Source organism: Abramis brama (genome assembly GCF_963993115.1).
Source record: "Abramis brama genome assembly, chromosome: 20".
NCBI classification, from domain to species: domain Eukaryota; kingdom Metazoa; phylum Chordata; class Actinopteri; order Cypriniformes; family Leuciscidae; genus Abramis; species Abramis brama.
Window position 1 is genome coordinate 11,569,853 of NC_139982.1, and position 22,767 is coordinate 11,592,619.

The 22,767-nt window shown below is 40.1% G+C and overlaps 1 protein-coding gene across 4 annotated transcripts in view; it reads right to left on the bottom strand.

Moving 5' to 3' along the window:
- ano3 (anoctamin 3) overlaps nt 1-22,767 on the bottom strand; it is a 128,970-nt gene that overhangs the window by 9,566 nt on the left and 96,637 nt on the right. For all 4 annotated transcript variants that reach the window (XM_084094953.1, XM_084094951.1, XM_084094952.1 and 1 more), the window contains 6 exons: nt 21,791-21,931; nt 19,030-19,194; nt 18,319-18,355; nt 18,059-18,170; nt 14,811-14,868; nt 14,285-14,382 (listed from right to left, as the gene is read on the bottom strand). In XM_084094953.1, the coding sequence (XP_083951079.1) occupies nt 14,285-14,382; nt 14,811-14,868; nt 18,059-18,170; nt 18,319-18,355; nt 19,030-19,194; nt 21,791-21,931 (611 nt within the window). The remainder of the gene's footprint in view (nt 1-14,284; nt 14,383-14,810; nt 14,869-18,058; nt 18,171-18,318; nt 18,356-19,029; nt 19,195-21,790; nt 21,932-22,767) is intronic.

The following is a 22,767-nucleotide window of genomic DNA, read 5'->3' on the forward strand; positions in this document are numbered from 1 at the left end:
GCGAGGGCCAGCCGGCCGCCGCACAGATATCACCAATAGACACACCACTGGACCATGCCCAGGAAGAGGCCACGCCTCTAGTGGAGTGAGATCTGACGCCGATGGGGCATTGAAGGCCCAACGAAGTATAAGCCAACGCGATAGCATCTACTATCCAATGGGATAGTCTCTGCTTCGTGACCGGAAGCCCTTTAGTCCAGCCACCAAAGCATACAAAGAGCTCATCTGACTGTCTCAGTCGGCAGAGCACTGCATGTATACCCTTAATGCACGAACAGGGCATAGTAAGTGGAGTTGATGCTCGTCTTCTGTATCGAGAAGAGCAGACAGCGTGATCACCTGTGCTCTGAACGGAGTAGAGAGCACTTTGGGCACGTAGCCATGCCTCGGTTTGAGGACAACTTTGGAGTCGTTAGACCCAAACTCAAGGCAGGAAGTCTGCTGATCGCTGTTCAGCTTGAATGCAGGAAGGCACTCGTTCTGCTGCTTGGCTTGTTTGACAGCAAAAAGGCTTCTTCCAGAGATCAACGAAGTGTGTTCATGGATGAAGGAGAATAAATCTGATTCCTATGGAATGAGCTGCTTTTATAGGCAATATTTTAATTTCCTCAGAAAGTACAACCTTTGCTGAAACCTTTTACAAATTATGTTTTATTAACAAAGTTCGGGAGGAGCACGTTCAGGTAATTAAACCTAATTAAACACCTCTGGAGCGCATTCAGATAATCAAAGCTAAATAAACATGAGTGGAGCACATTCAGTTAATCAACCCAATCAACGATTGTATATATACAGCAGACTTACCTCCGTTCGTCAACAGTTTAACAGCATCCCTCCACCACCCCATCTCCTCACTTCCAGTCCTAACTACTCTTACAACAACCGGGGGGAGTACTCTGGGTTCGGGCAAAAAATTCAGAGCTCGGAGCCCTCCCCCCGGACAGCATGCCAAATACGCATAATCTTTACTCTGTTTAATTTGATGTAAGGGTAAACTCGTGAAACAGCAAAAACATTGGGTTGGAAGCTCAACCTAACTGCATTCAGATTACCCTGTTTAAGTGTTTTCTGTGCAGAAGGTCTTTTGTTTCGTTTGAGACAATAAAATAAAGACAAACATTATTTTGAAAATCTATAACCGTTTTGTTAAGAATAATCACATCTTTACAGAAGGACACATAATCACACACCACTTATGTAAGTTCATCAATCTTTTATGATGCAGCTTGGAAAACAGTCCAGTCCATTCAGTCAAAACAGCCGGGTAAGGCCAATGAGCTTTCCTCTGACCAAACCTGCACCTTCCTTTCCTGCATCTTCTCCCTCCGTAACACAAACTTATAAACAGGGAGAAGGTGCACCACATTGTGATCTGAAAAGCCAATAGGAGGGCTTTCATTGCTTCCTTAATAGATCTATAACCTAGGTCCAAAGTCTTATGTCTTGTATGGCAGTTCGACATACTGATAAAAATCACAGTCTTCTTAAAACTGCAATTATTAAAATCCCAGAGAAAAAAAAGTTTGGAGCATCTCGAGAGATCAATCTCAAATTTGATAAAACTTTACAAACAATTCCAGTGACAGTTATGCTGTTTGCTTTCAGTTGAATATAAAGAACTGTTATACAAATCTGAAATTCCCTCGGTCGGTAAAAGGGTCTTAACGACACAGACAACAGTTCGATATCTGGGGAGCATATTCTTTCTTTTACCGTGTTGTTTTTGCACCACCTTCGGTTGATGTACAGACAGACTCCCCCACCCTGATTTTCCCTTGTTATGTCACTGTCCCAATCTAGGCAAAGTGGCAAACCAAACCCTTCTAACGCCAGTGAGGAATCCAAATCTTGAGGAGTGAGCCATGTCTTAGTCAATGCCAGAATGCAAGCATTCTTGTACTCTCGAAGATGGCAAATATTTGCCTGTAGTTCAAAGACCTTATTCCTCAGTGATTGAACGTTTGCTAGTAAAATAGTTGGAAGAGGGATACGATTTATTTTAAGTAGATTCTTTACCCACACACGTACTCCTCCTTTCCTTCCCTGCTTCCTACTCCACTGCTCCTTCAAAGGCCTCTCCTCTGCAAAACATTTTGCTTGGTTTCAAGTCTTTGTATCCGTGTCAGCTCGAGCCAACATACAATCCAAAGAGTCATCCACCTGAATATCCAGACCATGATAATGCCATTTTAGCCCGGGTAAAAACTCCCAGAATTAAGTCTGTATGTTTCGTCATGGTACTGGTGACACATAATTCCGCTGATAAAAATCACCCAGATGGTCAAGTGAAGTAAATCCATTCTGTCCGTGACCATGCATGCCTAGGAACTTGCACTCGTTGGCGTAAATAAGTGTAAAATAAATAGATAAAAACTAGAAGGAAAAACTTTAACAAAATTTACATGGAGCGGCACGTGCAACAAACCACCTTCTGCTGGTCGCCACTAGAGCAGCGCCCAGTTACACAGTATTTATGGCGATTAGCTCTAGAACATGGAATTCCCATGAATACAGATGCATAGTTAGCTTACTTCCAGGGTTACTGTGTCAGGAAAACAACTGCCATTGAGAGGAACAAGAATGCTCTCGTTAGGCAGTTTACCTCCTTTCAGCTATCGGTCAGACATTATCTTCCTGTCTAAATGGGTGATTAATTTCTAGAATAAGCCACAGTGTTGACCAGACTTTACACCAGGGGTGTTTTCTCCGAGGAGACATGGGAGGCAGTGCCTCCTCCAAAAACTGGATTAGAAAATAATTCACAGTACAAAAATAAAACAATGCAAAAATTATGTAATACGCCATTAAAATGTATATATACCAACAAAAAAATAAAAATAATTCTAAAGTGATGGAGGGTAATTGAGAATGAATGGGGAAAAGTCACTTGAGAGGAGGCAGTGCCTCCATCACGCTATGATTGGCCTTTGCGCTCTTCATGCGATAAATCATGCCTCTCTCCTTTTTGTGTTCCACATTCGCAAATCGTTCTGAATGAATAAATCATCTTGTTAATGGGCAGACTAATTAAAAGTTAAGTAAACAACTCACCTACTTGATATCAACACTTTATGTCATGTCACATTCACACTTAAAATTATTGCGAACATGATCTATGAGTTTTTTTTAAGTGAGCAATCTGCTTGGTGAAATTAAGGTAGCATCTCATGTCTGTGACTATCATAATGCCTGCAGTGTTTATCAAGCTTAATGACTGATGATTTAAAAAAAAAAAAGTTGACTAAAAAGAACAGTAGAACATTAGTCACCAAATAATTTGTTGTCATTCACTACCCTCCGTCTTATTCATTTTTTAAAGTTAACATCAATCTTAGTATTCCTCAATTCATTATAAACAATATAACAAGAATAAAAAATAAAATGATAAAAGAATGCCTGTTTTCCCATTCATTTGTTGTAAAAATTGTAGTATTGAAGTATATGCATTTTCTCCACAACAATAATTGAATCTTTGATGACTGAATATGCAATTCACCTTTAATCCACAAGGTGGCAATGTCTGATACACAATGATGAAGTGACGTTTCACTCATAGTTACCACAGGCAGAAAAATATGAAGTATCATCAGTAAAACTTGAAATGGCTCAACGATTTACTGCAGAGCAAGTACTGAATGCAATCAAATATTAGTGTCACTGTTACTTGATGGTGGATCTAGTGAAGAAGCTGTCAGCGATCAAAATATTGATTTTTAAGATGCAGAATATGATAGTTTTGTTTGAGATGGCGAATGAGCCAGATGCTGAATGTACTGGGAAATGAGCTCTGATGAGGACAGTGATGATGGTATAAAACATCTGCTCAAACTGAACCCTTCCAAGCTCCAAAGGGTAACTGCCACGGAATACAGACTCAGGGAAAGGGTGAGTACAATGAAACAGTTTATTAACCAACAGGGTGAAATGAGATGGCAAATGTTGCAAATCACAACAACCAGAGTGGATGAGGAATGAATAAGTTGCACCACACACACCTTGTTGGTTGCTGAAGATGATGATAATAATAATAATAATAATAATAATGTTTCTTTTCTTTGAGGAGCTGAACAGACAATAATGGAGGAGACGGGAATCGTAGGGAGGCTCTGGCAGCCCAGGAGGCCAAGGGGGCGTTGGCAGCTCAGGAGACCAGGGACGTACCGGCAGCTCAGGAGACCAGGGAGGTGCCGGCAGCTCAGGAGGCCAAGGGGGCACTGGTGTTTCAGGGAGCCAAGGAGGACCAGCCTTCATGGCCTTGCCAAGGAAGCCAGGCTCGGCCACTATGCCCAGGGACGTATACTTAGCTTTGGAATTTCACTCACTGGAATGGACTGGGGAATTTCTCACTGGAACGGACTCGGGAACTTCTTTCAATAACAGACTCGGGAACATTACTCACTGGAGCAGACTCAGGAAGATCACTCACTGGAAGCATTGTGACCATTGGAATTGGCAATGCTATGATCCTTGGAGCAGGTTCTTGGACTGTGTAAAACTCTAGTACAGAAATAAGGACTGAAGAGGAATTTAGAATAGACTCACAGGTGAGTACGGTCTCTGAAGTGGACATGAGAGTTAGATCAGGTTCTGATGCAAGTTCAGGGATTAGAGTGAGCTCCAATGCAGACTCAAGAGCTGGGACAGGCTTGATACTGAACTCTGGGGCTGGAACAGGCACAATGGAAAAAAATGCAGGTACCAGGAGGGCTGGAGTGGGTTGGGGAGACAGCAACTGAGTAGGGCTGGCGTCTTCCACAACCTCGCCAGCGGTGAAAGATGAACCACTTAACGACAACACATGATCTATGTATTGTGCGAGAGTACCTGGTGCTTGGAGAAACAGCTGGTTGTCCAAACCACTCCAAAAGACAGTTTTCAGTGTCTCATCGTTCCATGGTAACTGAGCTGAAGGAACTCCTCGACGTACAATTCAATTGGGCAGCCATCTTGCGTTATGGAGAGAGTCAGAGTGGCTGGATCGAAGGAGCTCATGTGAACTGTTTCTGATCTGGTCTTCTGACAGAACATGAGTACATTGATGAAACAGTTTATTAACCAACAGTGACATGAGATACAAATGTAGAAAATCACAACAACCAGAGTGGATGAGGAATGAAACCGTCCAAACAGGTAAGTTGCACCACACACATCTTGATGATCACTGAAGATGATGATAATAATAATGTCTCTTTATCTTTGTAGGAGATGAACAGACTATAATGGCGGAGACAGAAATCCAGGGAAGCAGGAACAGAGATGAATGGAGCACAGGAAAACGATCAAGTAAGTAGCAATTAGCAATACAAACAGTCAAAATTAGCAAGGACAAGACCAAACAACCCCTGTGTGTCTGCTGCTGGCTTTTATGGAGAGTTGATGAGCATGATGGCAGACAGGTGTGGTGATTAGGAAGAGTGTGCAGGTGATGACCAGGGAGGATTATGGGAAATGTATAGTGTGTAGAGGAAACAGGCATGGTGACTGGTGAATGGTGATCCTGACACCGTGTCCTAACTACACGCGACGCGATAAAATTCCAGCGACAGGCAGTGTGTCTGTCCACACTAGACGCGACGCGACTGTGAGAAGCCACAACGTCAATCAAAAATCACAGCCAATCAGAACAGCGTGTGGGCGGAGTCTCGCGGCAAGTGCACAGCACTAGAGAGTAATCTTGACGGCACTCGCAAGAAAATGGATAAGTAGCTACATAATAACACAAATGTTACACCATTTAAAAAATACATAGGCTACTGAGTTACTAAAACAATCTTTGTCAAATAATACAGTTGTTTGTTCACAGATTGAACGTTCATGTTTCCATTTGTTTAATTTCAAGATCTGAGGTGAATTATATCCATTGTTGCTTTTACAGCTACAAAGCTGGAGCACTAAATGATATTCAAAGTCACATTTCACGCTTTTAACATTAAATAAAGCACATAAAGAGTACCTGAGATTATCATTGCCACTCTTTGTGTTTGTTGTTCCAGCGCGACGTCGCAGAAAAATAGAAACCGTTTCTAAATTATAAACGTTGCGTGTCGCCGTCGCGCCTGGTTAGGACAAAAACTCTGATTAACATGGAAAAGATACCTTTTATCGCGTGTCGCGGCGTCGCGCCGCGTGTAGTTAGGACACGGTGTCACAGAAACAAAATATGCTTTATTTTATTCTTCTATAATTGTTCCTCTAATATCAGTTTTATATTATCGCGACAGGTAGAGATCAATCCATGTTAGATATAGATCCGAGTTTAGATTCATGCATTTAAGGTTTAACCCTTTCCCACCTAAGTTTAAAATATTCTGGCTGACCCCCCAGCGTGAGTTTTTCAAGGCGACCGTTGGGCGCCGCAATGTTAGTTTGCGCCACAGTTCAGAGAATCAGATCTGTTGGATTTACAACACGTGAATACATCCACTTCTCCTGAAATACATGAAAGTAATGGCTCGTTTCCACTGAGCGGTACGGTACAGTACAGTACGGTACGGTTCTGGACGGTAAACCCTGATCCGGCTTGCGTTTCCACTGCCAACAGTACCCTTACTTGATAGGCGTGGTGTAGCCTCTGCCGGAAAGAAGCGACATCATTTTCGCGCGAAGAAGAAAGTGACATAGTAAACAACAATAGATGACATACAACAGATCTTGTTCTTGCTTCTCGACATGTGGCTGTTTGTCACAAGAAGACAAGCGCCTACATTAGGCGTTTCTCAATAGCAAGTACGCAAAGTTCTGACTTGCCAAGTCCGACTCAGGAGAATGACTCATGAGGACGTGAGTCCGGTAATTCTGCAAATGGAACAGCGCATTCTTGAAAGCGTCACTCAACTCGCTCTGCTACTCCGGTTATCTCTGTATGTACTGTACATTTTAGGCAACAATAAAACGAACTATGTTATAAAACACCACACTGCCTCTTTTCATTTTCAGTAAAGAAATCTTAAACATTATAGCCACACAAATGTGGTTCAGGCAACGCGTATTATATTCACTGCATGCATAACGTTAGCCACAAAACGAAATATAAAACTCAACCCTGCCTCTTTTCGTTTAAATATAATATAAAAATAATAAACATTTTAATATGGTCCAGGCAATATGTGCATTTGTACTACACAACAGATGTTGCAGTAAACAACATTACAGTGATCATCTTCGTAATAAAATTAAAAATGACAAAACTCAACCCAGTCTCTTCTTGTTAAATTTCAGTTTTATCAATATTAGCCATTATAAAAGTATAAGTAAAAGGTACAAGAAGCTATACAATAAGAAATAAAGCAAACAATTCAGTCAAACATACAAAGTCAGCGCTCTAGTCTAACCTTACAACGGTAAAGTTAAATAGCTTAAAGGAACACTCCACCGTTTTTTCATATTAAACTATGTTATTACCTTAACTAAGACGAGTTGATACATACCTCTCTCGTCTCAGTGCGTGCACTCAATCGCTCTGGTGCGCGGCGACACTTTGATAGCACTTAGCTTAGCCCAGTTCATTCATTACGATCCAAACAGAGATGAAGTTAGAAGCGACCAAACACCTCCACGTTTTCCCTATTTAAATACAGTTACACGAGTAGTTACACGACCAAGTATGGTGACACAAAATAAAACGTGGCGCTTTTCTAAGCGGGTAAAAAGGATAACTATAATGTATGGCGGAATAGCACTTGGGAGCACTTCGACTCGGCGCAGTAAAAAGTCACGTTGGTTCTAATGACAGAAGTGAGAGGGAGAGGGGGAGAGGATTTTTCAGGAGTGATGATATTACTGCGCCGAGTCACCATACTTGGTCGTGTAACTACTCGTGTAACTGTATTTAAATAGGGAAAACGTGGAGGTGTTTGGTCGCTTCTAGCTTCATCTCTGTTTGAATCCTAATGAATGAACTGGGCTAAGCTAAGTGCTATCAAAGTGTCGCCGCGCGCCAGAGCGATTGAGTGCACGCACTGAGGCGAGAGAGGTATGTATCAACTAGTCTTAGTTAAGGGAATAACATAGTTTAATATGAAAAACCGGTGGAGTGTTCCTTTAAATATATAAAGTTATGAAACTTCACTTAGCCCTCAGCCAAAACGATTGGCCAGGGAACAAATTATAGATTCACGAGACCAAATATCGCCCGTTAGATATACACAAGACGAATTATATCTCATGTTTAACCACTACTGAGACGTCAGAGTCAGCGACAAACGTCAGAACGACTAGCCGAGGAAAGGCTGTTCCAGGCGGGGTACATGAGCGCCGAACGCCCGGTGATCGCCTGGATCTCACAACCTGGATCAAATTTTCATAAATCTTTATAAATAAACCACATATTTGAGCTTTAAACAACTACATTCTCGCCTGAAAAACTCTTAAAACTAAATTTTATGACACAATAACAGTAGTATTATATTTCAACTGTATATTAAAAAATAGCGCTTATGTTGTCATTCCCCTTTTAGCACGCGCAAGTGACGATACTCTGTCAACGTTCTGCAGTGAGTCTAGCTCCACCCTTTAGTACTGTACCACTGTGCTAGGTACCCCAACGGAAGGGTACCGAAAAAGTGGTATGGTACGGCATTTTGGTACCATTCACAACTTTTGACAGTGGAAACGGAAATAATTGCTTACCGTATCATACTGTACCGTACTGTACCGTACCGTACCGTACCGCTCAGTGGAAACGAGCCATAAGTGGCCGGTAAACTGGGAGAAGAATAGAGTAAACTTTAAAGTTACTTAGACAATGTGTATCTGATATGAATAAAACTTGGCTAATTATAATGGAAAGGATTATTATTGCCGCTTCCATAGACATCAGTGTGTATTTTACAAACTCTAAATGTATTGTTTTGTTAGTACTTATGTGCATTTATATGTCTGAAACCTAAAATAAACATTATGTGGTTGAAAACACTGAAAAGTTGTGATATATGACAGCGCTGAGCGCGTCCATCTCTGGCTTAGCGCCAGCCAACGCGCAAAAGCACATTTGAATTTAGCAGTTGATCATGTGATGCAGTGACCGTTCTAATCACACTGGTGTGATCGTACGCTCCAGGGACCAGCCAAGACTGATCACACCGGTGCGATTGTACGTGTGAAAGGGTTAAATATGAAATTTATAACTGCCTTTGTATAGTTATTATGTTGGAATAATTTTAAAAGATTATAAGAAAACTTGATGAGAAATACATGTATTTCATGTATACAATAATGTTTTAATAAATAGGACAACAATTACACTGTTAATGTAAAAATACAAAATAGAATTGTTTTGGTTGTTGTTTTGGTTGCTGACTTTTATGGGAGTTAGTACTGGCTGCAGATAAAGTCCTAATTATTGGTGATTTTAATATACATGTACAGTAGGTAACTAAAAAGATGCATTGGGATTGACATTTAAAGACATTCTTAACTCTACTGGAGTTAGACAACACGTGTCATGACCTACTCATTGTCGTAATCATACTCTAGATCTAACATTATCACATGGAATCAATGTTGATGCCGTTGAAATTCTGCAGCAAAGCGATGACATCTCAGAACATTATCTAGTCTCGTGTAAACTTAATTTAGCCAAGGCTGCAGAACTGACACCGTGTTACAAATATGTTAGATCTATCACTTCTGCCACTAAAGATTGCTTTTTTAATAATCTTCCTGATCAGTTTCATCATCTCAGCATCCCAGATAGCTTAGAAGAACTCGATATTGCGACAGAAACTTTTAACTCTCTCTTTTCCAGCACTTTAGACACAGTTGCTCTGTTGCGCTTAAAGAAGATTAAAGAAAATAGTCCAATGCCGTGGTACTCAGGCCCTTAGAAAAATGGAGCGCAACTGGAAGAAAACAAAACTAGAGGTATTTCGCATTTCATGGAAAGAGAGCTTGATTGCATACAGAGAGGCCTTAAAAGCTGCTAGATCTGCTTATTTTTCAACCCTATTAGAAGAAAATAAACAAAACCCTAGGTATTTATTTGAAACAGTGGCTAAACTAACGAAAAATAAAGCTTCAAGCCCAGAAGTTTCCAAACAGCACAGCACTAACGACTTTATGAACTTCTTCAATTATAAGATTGATAATATCAGGGAGAAAATTATAACTGGGCAATTCCACGCAAAACTGTCACATCCATAACGCCAACACAATGCCATGGTATTTAGTTGGCGTTATGGATGTGACAGTTTTGCGTGGAATTGCCCAACTATGCAACCGTCTACTACAGTATCGCATCAGGGCGTGCATTGTAGTCTCCATAAGGAAAAATTCGATTCATTCATTGCTATAGGAAAGGAAGAATTTTCTAAACTCGTTAAATCATCTAAATCAACATGTATGTTAGACCCTATACCGACTAAGCTTTCAATAGCATTTAGAGATGCTTCCAGAGGTCATAGATCCTCTTCTTAATATCATTAATTAATCTTTGTCATTAGGATACGTATCAAAAACTTTTAAGCTGGCTATGATTAAACCGCTTGTTAAAAAAATCGCATCTTGATCCTACAGAATTAGTCAATTACGGGCTGATCTCGAATCTACCTTTCTGTCAAAGATACTAGAAAAGGCAATATCTTCACAACTGTGTTCCTTTTTAGAAAGAAATGATATCTGCGAGGATTTTCAGTCAGGATTTAGACCGTACCATAGTACTGAGACAGCTCTCATTAGAGTCACAAATGATTTGCTCTCATCATCCGATCGTGTATTGTATCCCTCTATTAGTGTTACTCGATCTTAGTGCTGCATTTGACATTTATCGACCACAACATTCTTTTAAATAGACTCGAAAATTATGTTGGCATTAGTGGAATTGCATTAGCATGGTTTAAATCATCCTTATCTGACCATTATCAGTTTGTTGCAGTAAATGAAGAGATGTCTTATCGATCACAATTTCAGTATGGCGTACCACAAGGCTCAGTACTAGGACCGTTGCTGTTCACTCTGTGCATGCTACCCTTGGGAGATATCATTAGGAAGCATGGGATTAGTTTTCACTGTTATGCTGATGATACTCAGCTCTATATTTCTTCACACCCTGACAAACTTACCAATTCACAAAATTAACGGAATGCATAGCTGATATTAAAAACCGGATGACTAGCAATTTCCTACTACTAACCCTAACCCTAACCCTAACCCTAACCCAATTCTGAAAAAAAAAGAGATTCAAATTATTGGACAAAAAACTTCATGTAATAACCTAGAATACTGTCTAACACTTGATGGCTGCTCTGTCAAGTCTTCGTCGTCGGTTAGGAACCTGGGTGTGCTCTTTGATACCAATCTTTCATTTGAAAGTCACGTGTCTAGTATCTGTAAAACCGCATTTTTTCATCTTAAAAATATATCTAAATTACGTCATATGTGACCCTGGATCACAAAACTAGTCACAAGTCGCACGGGTATATTTGTGGTAATAGCCAACAATTTTAAAGGCAATTTTCTCAATGTTTTGACTTTTTTGCACCCTCAGATTCCAGATTTTCAAATAGTTGTATATCAGCCAAATATTGCCCTATCCTAACTATGCATCAATGGGAAGCTTATTTATTCAGCTTTCAGATGATGTGTAAATCTCAATTTCAAAAAATTGACCCATGTGACTGGTTTTGTGGTCCATATGCTCTCAATGAAAAATGCAGAACAATTAGTTCATGCGTTCATGACCTCAAGGCTAGATTATTGTAATGTTCTACTGGGTGGTTGCCCTGCATGCTTAATAAACAAACTACAGCTGGTCCAAAACGCAGCAGCTCGAGTTCTTACCAGAACAAGGAAGTATGACCATATTAGCCCGGTTCTGTCAACACTGCATTGGCTCCCTATTAAACATCGTATAAATTTTAAAATATTGCTGATCACTTACAAAGCACTAAATGGTTTAGCTCCCCAGTACTTGAGCGAGCTCTTGACGCATTATAGTCCTTCACGTCTATTGCGATCTCAAAATTCCGGCCAGTTGATAATACCTAGAATATCAAAATCGACTGCTGGCAGTAGATCCTTCTCCTATTTAGCACCAAAACTTTGGAACAATCTTCCTAACATTGTCCGGGAAGCAGACACACTCTGTCAGTTCAAATCTAGACTAAAAACACATCTCTTTGGCCTAGCATACACATAACACATTATATACTTCTATAATTCAATGTTAGGCTGCATAGATTAGGTCAGCCGGAACCGGGAACACTTCCCATAAATCCTGATGTACTTGTTACATCATAAGAAGAATTGCGTCTACGCTAATATTAGTCTCTCTGTTTATCCGAGGTTTACTGCAGTCCGCCAGATCCATATCCAGATCTGATGAAGGACCTGTGCCTGGACACGATGACAACGCAGTCCTGAAAGGCACAATATGTATTTTTTTTGCTTTAAAAATATAAAAAATCACTATATCTATGTTATATATTTTTTAAAGTTGTGTATTTACATTATCCCGACAGTTCCAATTAACTTCTAAATCCAGAGAAATTAATATTTTAATTCGAAGACACGGACCGTGTCTTTATTTCCGTTATGTCGCAGTCAATGGCGTCATATCCGCGTTGTCCCTGGTTTCCGCTCGTGCTGCCATGGTAACCAGAGCTATGAACCAGAGCCCTCTGATAGTAACCAAGACGACAGACGTGGACCACTGTTCGCAATGTCTATTTGCACGCTGTTGTTGTTTCGTTCAAACATTATGGACCATGGCAAGCAGACTTTGGATAAAAAAGGAGAACTAAAACGAGAATCAATATCAGCGCGGTGTTTTCGAGATGCCGAGAGCTCCCATAGACAGTCTATAAACGAGAGCTCCACGTCCGAGACTTCGACTGCTCCTACATGTACTTTATTAAACAGGTGAGCTCATTTACATAAAACTAATCAATGTTATATAGTTCAACAATGATAAAATGTCAGAATATGATCTGTATGTTATTCTAATGTTGATCTAGCTTAACGTTACTGCTAACGTTAGTCTCATACAGACAAACTAACACATAAGTTACATTTCAACACATTCAAATGCAGTTTAGTGTGCTAGTGTAATGTTAGACCAAGTGAAACAGCGCTGCGTTACCTCACAAGTTTAATTTGTCTAATAAACTGACCTGTGAGTAGTGATTCTGCGTGTAGTTCGGTAGAATGAAATGTCCATATTCCTTTTATATCCGCGGGACTCGCGTCGCGTGTGGAGCTGATAGCTGTCTCTTAGCAATCCCGAACTGCTTCATATCACAGTCATGATAAAAACATTGATGTATTCAGTCATCCATAAACATTATTAGATCGGTCGGCTTGACGTTGACGACAACATCCATAATTCTTAGCAAATGTTGCGTCATCAAACTACGCCTTTGTTATTGTAAATAGGTTAGCGACCCCTAGTGGAGAAAAAATCCCATACTGTACGTTGAAGTGTCAACCAGTCCATCCCCTGTGAAGGCCTCCTTCCCTTCCCTTTACCTTAGTACAGATAAAATGTTGTCGGGATAATTCCGGTTCATGTGGCTACGCAGACGCGACAAAAAAAATCTTTATTATACATTTTTAAGGCCAGGCAAGTAGTTTATTGAGGGTTGATTTGTAAAGAAGGACTACACGCCTGTGCTAATATATATTCAAACGCGCATACTTTTGGACTGAACACATAATGCGCATGTGCGCGACGTCTCCATTTTCGTAGGTTTGCGTTTTTGAGGTTTGCGCAAAGATAACGGATAATTGTTTGCACCTTCGAACCTATTTCAGGGAGTGCGTTCTCGAGACACCAGGCACTGTTTTGTGCGGATGGACGGCCGGAGCGCGTTAAGGATTTTCCGTTTAGAACGGTGTTGTGTTAGCGGTCCTCAAGTTAATAACTAACGATCTTCGCAACGGAAGTGAATCAATCAATCAAAACTAACTTTAGCTGGACAATAACTTTATCCTAGAGATGTTGTAAAGCCTAAACAATCTGTTACGGTAATTTCCTATTATCTCTGGAAAGCTGCTTTGAAACAATCCATATTGTTAAAAGCGCTATATAAATGAAGGGGACTTGACTTGACTTTGAGACGAGCTAGTTATTTTTCTAGGAAGTTTTTTAGAATCTACAAAACTGTAGATACTGTCAAATGCATATAAATAAGCGGCAGCTTGAAATTTAGAACACAGAAATGTGGAAGGAATTTTTTTCCCAGTTATCGAAACCATTTAACAATCGTGCCAGGTTTTTTTAGATATATTTTTGTTCATGGCCTCCCCATGTGAACCCCACTGTTGCCACTGTGTGTCTGCTTATACTCACGGGTAGCCTAGCTCCATGAAGTTGTTCCAGATCTGTTTCAACACCATGATCACTCCCATTTGTAGGCACAAGTCGATCAAACAACCACTGGGATGACACTAAGGGGGAAAAAAGCATAAACATTTTGATCACTCTTGTGAAAAATAAGCACATTTTAGCATACTTTTAAAAATAGTACTGATTACGGGAATAATAAACTTTAAAAGAATAAAATACATTTGACAAGAGCACTTTTTAAAACTATACTTAAGTCTGTTCAAGCACACTTCTTTTTCACAAGGGTGATTTTGATTATACTACATGATTTACACAGACAGTACACTTGTGTTACGAGCAACCACAGTTGTTTTGTTGAGGCAATTATGAGAAATCTGCACTGAATAATTTTATATTTATAAATCATTTTTATTTAAATCTCATGGGAGTTTCATAACTGAGGCAGGTATTTGATAGGGGAATGTTGATCATGCTGAAGGGCACTAATAACCAAATGCGAGAGGACTCATTACAGCCTCATCTCACCCACCTCCTCCATCCTCCACCGGTTAAACAGCTTATTATAATCCCCCGGTCTGCCAGCAAACCTGTGGAATACACACAAACACGATACACACACATCACAATAACTCAAATACAAAATTAGCTTTGGAATTCAATTAGCCACTCTATCGTGGGGGAGGTTTTTGTGTTTGCATGTGTGCCACCGCCAACTGTGAAAATATCTAGTTTCTGTATGCATTAGGCAAACAGGTAAAACTATCGGACCCACTTTATATTAGGTGTCTGTAATTAGTATGTACTTACATAAAAAAACAGGTTTAGTGGTATGGGTAGTTTTTTTGTTTTGTGTGTGTGTGTGTGACATTGTAAAGCACATTGGTCAACTTGTGTTGTTTTAATTGTGCTATATAAATAAAGTTGCTATTGCTATAAGGGTGGGTTAAGGTGTAATGGAAGGGTAAACTGTATTACTGATGCAATTACATTTTAAAATGTAAGTACAACGTAAAAACCTGCATCTATACTGTAAAAAACATTTTTTTTTGAAGAATACTATTTTAGTCTTTCTGCTTCAAGTTGTCAAGTTAAATTCAAAATGTCACTTACAGTTTCTTTTTAATTATTTGTAAAATGTACTAGCAATTTCTGAGTAATTTTTTTTTTCAAAGTAAACCCTACACCATTCTTTTTTCCAGTCTACACAATAAGTGCATTGCATTAAATTATTCATTTAAATGCTAGTACATAGGTAGCTCTTTTCCCCACCATTAGTGCAAATTTCCGGCAATCCATGTTTTCACTGTTATACAGTAGGGGAAACGCATAATCTTACATAATCTTATGATCAAAATACAGGCAAAAAAGCAGCAGAAGCATGCAATAAAAGTGTTGCTTATGCACATGTAAGCTAATGTCATCATCAAACATTCAACAGCATATAAATCAAAACTGCCTAAAGTTAATGAAAAGTCGACCCAGGACGAGGTACATGACTGTGAAGCTTTGGGGGTGTTGATGGAAGCGATCTACTCCAACTTTGTTTTGATCATCATACTGAATCCGATCAGGACGTAGTCTTTAATATAAAAACAATTTTCTCAGCATTTTGTTCAAAACCTTTTTATAAAACATGCCTACATTCAAGTGTTGATACAAATAGAATGCATGAAGATATACTTTTTATGTATTGCATGTTCAGATGTAAAATATTCTGGGGGCCATGAATTTTTTATGAAAATGATCAAAAATGCTGGCGGTGGCAGGCAATTTTTATTTTATTTTTATGCTGCAGGCGAACGAGTTAAAGACACTTAATGTGAAGTATGTAATATTGACAGCTAGCGATTGAAATGGGTAATGCAGTTCAAATTAAAAATATTGGAGAGAGTATATTGGAGAGTGTGGACACTCAACTGAGACTGCCCTGCTCTCGATAATTGAAGCTCTGAGACTGGCAAGAGCAGCTTCCAAATCCTCAGTTCTCATCCTGCTGGATCTGAATGCTGCCTTTGACACAGTTAACCACCAGATCCTCCTGTCAATCCTAAAAACGAAGGGCATCTCGGGAACCGCACTACAATGGTTCAAGTCTTACCACTTAGGTAGGTCCTTCAGGGTGTCGTGGAGGGGTGAGGTGTCTAAGACCCAACATCTAGATACTGGGGTGCCTCAGGGCTCAGTGCTTAGACCACTTCTCTTCTCCATCTACATGACATCACTAGGATCTGTGATTCAGAAACATGGCTTTTCCTATCACTGCTACGCTGATGACACACAACTCTACCTCTCATTCCAGCCAGATGATCCGATGCTGCTCGCATCTCAGACTGCCTGACAGACATTTCTGGCTGGATGAAGGACCACCACCTTCAACTAAACCTTGAGAAGACAGAGTTGCTTGTGGTCCCGGCCAACCCAACACTACACCACAACTTCTCCATTCAGGTAGGTTCGTCATCCATAACTCAATCAAGGTCAGCCAGGAACCTTGGAGTTGTGATTGATGATCAATCGAACTTTACAGACCACATTGCTAGAACCGCCCGGTCCTGCAGATGTGCCTTATACAACATTAGGAGGATCAGGCCCATCCTATCAGAGCTTGCTACACAACTCCTTGTCCAAGCACTTGTTCTATCCAGACTGGACTATTGTAATGCTCTCCTGGCTGGTCTTCCAGCTTGCACTGTCAAACCTCTGCAACTGATCCAATATGCTGCAGCTAGAATGATATTTAACGAACCGAAGAGAGCACACGTCACTCCTCTCCTCACAAAATTGCACTGGTTGCCATCTCAAAGAGGCACATAATCTCTTTCTCTGACCTTTTTCTGGTCTGTTCCATGCTGGTGGAATGACCTGCCCAACCAGAGCTGTGGAGTCCGTGGCCATTTTCAAGAAATGGCTGAAGACACATCTTTTTTGGCAACACTTGATCCATTAATACTAACACTTTATCTATTATCTTAAAAAAAACCAAAAAAAACAAACAAAAAAAACAAGTACACATACACGTACTGCGTTAAACTGGGAAGGGTCATAGCACTTGCATATTGTTGTCCTATTGTTAGTTTAACTGCTTCTATTGTTCTCATTTGTAAGTTTCTTTGGATAAAAGCGTCTGCTAAATGAATAAATGTAAATGTAAATTATAATATCCACGCCCTCACAGGATTCCAGATTGAGGACACGCAACAAGAGCGAGCGCAATAGACAATGGAAGGAAAGGAGAATTACACACTGTAAGTTGATTCACTTTAAGTTGCTCATTTTAATATGCCCCCTTTCATAGAATTTTTTAGATGGATGCCGAGGCTTTTTAGGTTGGGTAGAATCTGCGATCTCTGACCCAGTTTGTGTGGTGGCTTCCATGGTTGCAAAACGCTGTGTTTTCTGCCAACTGGTAACTTGGGGTGTTGAAGTACTTTTGGGTATTTGGCAGTGGGCGAGATCACACAGACCAAAACAAAAACAGATATTCTGACACGGAACACACATTTCAAAGTAGAATAACTGGCTGTAACATTGCTTTTCAGAGGAAAAAAAAGAATGTGAACTTAGCATGTTTCCTAAATATCTGCAAACATATTATGGTACATTTATGCTTTACTACAGACAAAATAATAAATCCGGCACCTTTAAAATAAAATGGTACAAAAATAAAATGGGACAAAAATAACAGATCTCAAGTGATGAAGTCAGGGCAAATGGAGGCAGCAACATCAGGTAAACCAAGAACTGAATAATATGTGAACTAGTTCAAGAGTTGCTTACCTCCCTAAAAAGAAAGCTATGTAGAAGGTAGAGCTGTTGAGATTGACAAACTGGAAGAGAAACATCTTGAGGGCAAAGCTGTTTTCCCATTCCGACTCTGTCCGTGGGTGTTCTATATCACAAGTGAAAGCCATGCGAGAATCATTCGGGAAGTTCTACACTGCATGTTATAGCCATGAGGAAAGTTTCTCACATGCAGTGTGACGACTGCATGAATTTCACCCTCAATCAATAGTAACCTTGACTGAATCAACACTTACCCAGGTTTGTAAGTAGGTAGGCCACTTTCTCATAGACCTGTTGGGTGAAAGAAGATGGAAACAGTAACATTAGAGACAAGGCTGAAAATGAAGAGTTCAGATGCAAAAGCCTCTAAGTGCCATCTGAAATTTTCTTCTAGAATGATCATTTTTATCAAGCTTGTATATTTAAGTTCAGTAATTTCACTTAAATGACAATTAATAGGTAATTAAAAAGTGAAATTACTGAACTTAAATATACAAGCTTGATAAAAATGATCATTCTAGAAGAAAATTTCTGATGGCACTTAGAGGCTTTTGCATCTGAACTCTTCAAATATTAACTGAAAAAAAGTAGCATTTCCATTCCATGTGTTCAGGAAAATAAAATTGTCACATTGGTGCCACATAGAAATGGAAATTAAGTTGTATCCACTCCAACAGACATTCTACTAACTATCAGTAACTTTGCAACTTATTCTAACCCTAACCCTTCCAGCCCTACCAGTAATACTCTACTAACTAATGAGAGTTAGAAGACATGTAGGTGCAACAATACTTATAGTCAACAGAATGTGTGTGACCGTCAAAATAAAGTGAAACCAAATACTTTTTACTCATTTTGTGTGGAACTTTTGCATAAACGGTTAGACAATTTTAGTTTAGGGGGACTTTATTGTTTCTCTCTTGGTGGGAAGAGGCCTTCGGGACAAGATAAAAAAAAACACTAACCACATTCAGAGACATTATGATCATAAAGTTGATGCAGACTCCAGTGCCTGAGGTGGCGAATTGCCAGTTCTTCTTCACAAACTCCCACTGGAAGGAAGCAAACTTCTCCATGGCAATGAGCCGGAACACCACCACGGCAAACACGGCTGTCAGAACCAGAGAGATCTGGAAGAAAAATGATGAACAAGGTGTCAAACTGAAATATTATAAATAGATGGAAATATATTTGGATAAGTCTCAGAATTTTATTTTATAAACTTAGGCATGGTTTTGATATGCATTGTCTTTTAATTCAAGACCACCAGAGGGAGACAGTTATTTATGTGAGCTAACTTTAGCTACATTATTTGTTTTAAATTTGAAATATTCTTTAGGGCTACAAATAGGGTTGGGAACTGAAAATACTGGAATCAAAATGTTCATGACATTAATTTGCCTGTATAGATGGAGCATCAGCATAAAATATGTAACATATGCATCAGACTACATCCAACTGGCTCCAATAAGAGTCTTTAATCTACAATTACCTTTTAAGTGTAATTATTTTCCCATGATTCCTACTGATGTGGTGGACATTACTTGGCTTTTATGTAATTTTATGTAACAGTTCAACAACAGTTACAGTGTTACAAGTACTAAATAATATAAATAAATTACATGTACTTATTAAATGGTTAAGGGTAGGGTTCGGTTTAGGGTAAGTTGCTTAATGCATAATTTACTGTTATTACTTAAGTAAGTACATGTATCGTGTAACTATGTCTTGTTAAAGTGTTATTTTAATAATTTGATACCTATTTTTCTATAATTATATAATATAATTTATTATTAATTAAATTATCGTATTACATAAGAGGCTGCTGGAAGCATTACATTTAATAAGAAATGTTTTCTAAATGTTGTCCATTCCTTCTTCCACAAAATTGCTAAAAAGTTGGGTTACCCTTTTTTTAGTGCCTACATGTTACATATATTTACTATAGAAATAACAGAAAATTATGCATAATTACAAGCAACTTGCAACCAACGTCTCAGGTTATGTATGTAACCCTAGTTTCCTGAGTAGGGAACGAGACGATGCGTCTATGACACTTTGGGAACACCTCTGCGTGATTGTGTCTGAAGCACGTATGTCAACTAGTCCAATGGCGAGAGTGAGCGTCATGGGCGGATGACGTCACGACCAGGAAAGGAAAAAAGCACATCCGGTCTAACCGGCATTAGCTTCGAAGTAGCGGAAGCAAGTCGATCACAGGGATGCAGGAAGTATGGCAGGGCGACGCATCGTCTTGTTCCCTACTCAGGGAACTAGGGTTACATGCGTAACCTGAGATGTTCCCTTTTGAGGGAACTCGCGATGCATTGATGCATACTTACAATTGCCTGATGTAAAACTGTTGGCAATCTAAGAAAGAAGCACCTGACACCCTGGGGTAGCGTCCAGGTCCAGGCTATAAAACCTCACAAATGTGACCGGCGAGGACCAACCCACCGCATCACAAACCTCTTGAAGGGAAACCCCTGATAATAAGGCTTTAGAGGCCGCCATACTCCTAGTAGAATGAGCTCTGACCACCAAAGGGCATGGATGGCCAGAGGACTCATAGGCAAGAGAGATAGCCTCTACTATCCACTTGCTGATTGTCTGCTTAGAGGCTGGAAGACCCTTCTTAGGTGACCCAAAGCAGACAAACAACTGATCTGATTTTCTCCACTGGGCAGCTCTGTGGACATAAGAATCCAGTGCTCGCACTGGACACAAGAGATTCAGTCTTTCCTGGTCCAATGAAGTAAACGGAAGAGGACATAAAGCCTGCAGCACAATAGGCCTCGGAATGTTGGTCGGCACCTTAGGGACGTATCCCTGTTTGGGATATAAGAATGCCTTGACAATCCCGGGTGCAAACTCAAGGCAGGTGGGAGAAACCGGATGGGCCCGAAGGTCTCCGACTCTCTTGAAGGACAAAATAGCAAGAAGAAAAACAGTCTTAAAGGTCAGAAATTTTTCTGAGACCAAATCTAGGGGTTTAAATGGAGCCCCTGACAGCCCTTCCAAAACTATAGCAAGGTCCCAAGTCGGAACCCTAGTGTGAGTTGCAGGCCTCAGCATCAAGGTGCCACAAAGGAAACGTATGATCAGGGGGTCTCGACCCAATGATGTACTTCTTACCGGGGCGTGGAAAGCCGCAATGGCCGCCATGTAGACCTTTAAGGTGGAATGACATAAACCTGATGCAAAGCGATCTTGCAGAAACTCGAGTACTGTACTGACTGAACAGTTAACTGGATTCCACTGATGCTGGTGACACCAATAAGTGAAAACTCTCCACTTAAGTGCATATAATTTCCTCGTAGCTGGAGCTCTGGAGCTAAGGATGGTCTCAACAACTTTGGTTGAGAGACCACTCTCTATGAGTTGGGCCCCCTCAGAGGCCAAACCCATAGATTCCAAACCTCTGGCCAGGGGTGAAATATTGTGCCCACTGCCTGAGACAGAAGGTCTCTCCTGATCGGGATCTCCAAGGGAGGGCCGTCAAGGAGATGAATTAGGTCCGCAAACCAAATTCGACTCGGCCAGCGTGGTGCTACTAGCAGTAGACTTACTCCGTCCTGGCGGACTCTCTCCAGAACTCCTGGGAGCAGAGCCACAGGGGGAAAGGCGTACAGACGTAGCCTCGGCCACGTCTGCACCATAGCTTCCAGCCCCATGGGGGATATTTCCCTGAGAATATTTAGGGATATTTTGAACACAGAATCTTACCATGAAGAAGATTCCCGAAACAGACACCATGAGTCGGCTGAGTTTGTCTGTGAAGGGCTGGAAGGGCTCTGGTTTCCCTGAGATAGGGTTTACTCTCTCCTTCCGGGAGTATTTGGCTTCAAACTGGGGCCGTAGTTCCTCCTTTTTAACAAACACATCATATTACTCATAAAACATTTGTTTGAAGATCTTTGTACAGCTTTCATGAATGAATCTCATCACACACAGATGTTCAGCATCATCATCTGCTTTGGCTGGGCATGATGGCCAGTGATGATGTCATCCAGAAGTTGTTCACATGAGCTGAATGAGTTAACATGAGTCACTTCAGTGCCTGAACATGAGATACATTTATTAGTACATTCTGCAGTATGGCAGTTAAATATATAAGGGACTGTATACAGCAGCAGTTCTCAAACTTTTCAGGCCAATTATCCCGTTTGATCGAATCACACCATCCAAGTATCACCTAGACACCCCCTTACTTTTCAGTGTAATAATGTTGATGTAAAAAAAAATATATTAAAAACAAAGATAGTAATAGGATTAGTTCACTCTATGAAATGAAAATTCTGTCATTATTTACTCTGCCCCGTGTCTTTCCAAACCCATATTGCTTTCTTTCTTACTTGAAACACAAAAGATTATGTTTTGAAACCTGTTCATGTTGCTCTTCAAAAAATGAAATCATATAGTGATCTAGAACAGTTAAGCTCCAAAATAGAAAAAAAGCACTACAAAAGTATCACAAAAGAGAGTGAGAAGGTAAATGAAGGCAGAACCTTCCTTTTTGGGTGATATATACCCTTTTGGGGTAAATATATTATTATTATTATTATAAAATTATTACAAATTTGAAATAAAACATAGGAAATAAATTTAAAATGTATTTAAATAAATTTAAGTTGTGTGGCACACACCTGCTGCCCCTTTTCCACCAGCATTGGTTCTGGTGCTAGTTCCCATTCCATTTCCAC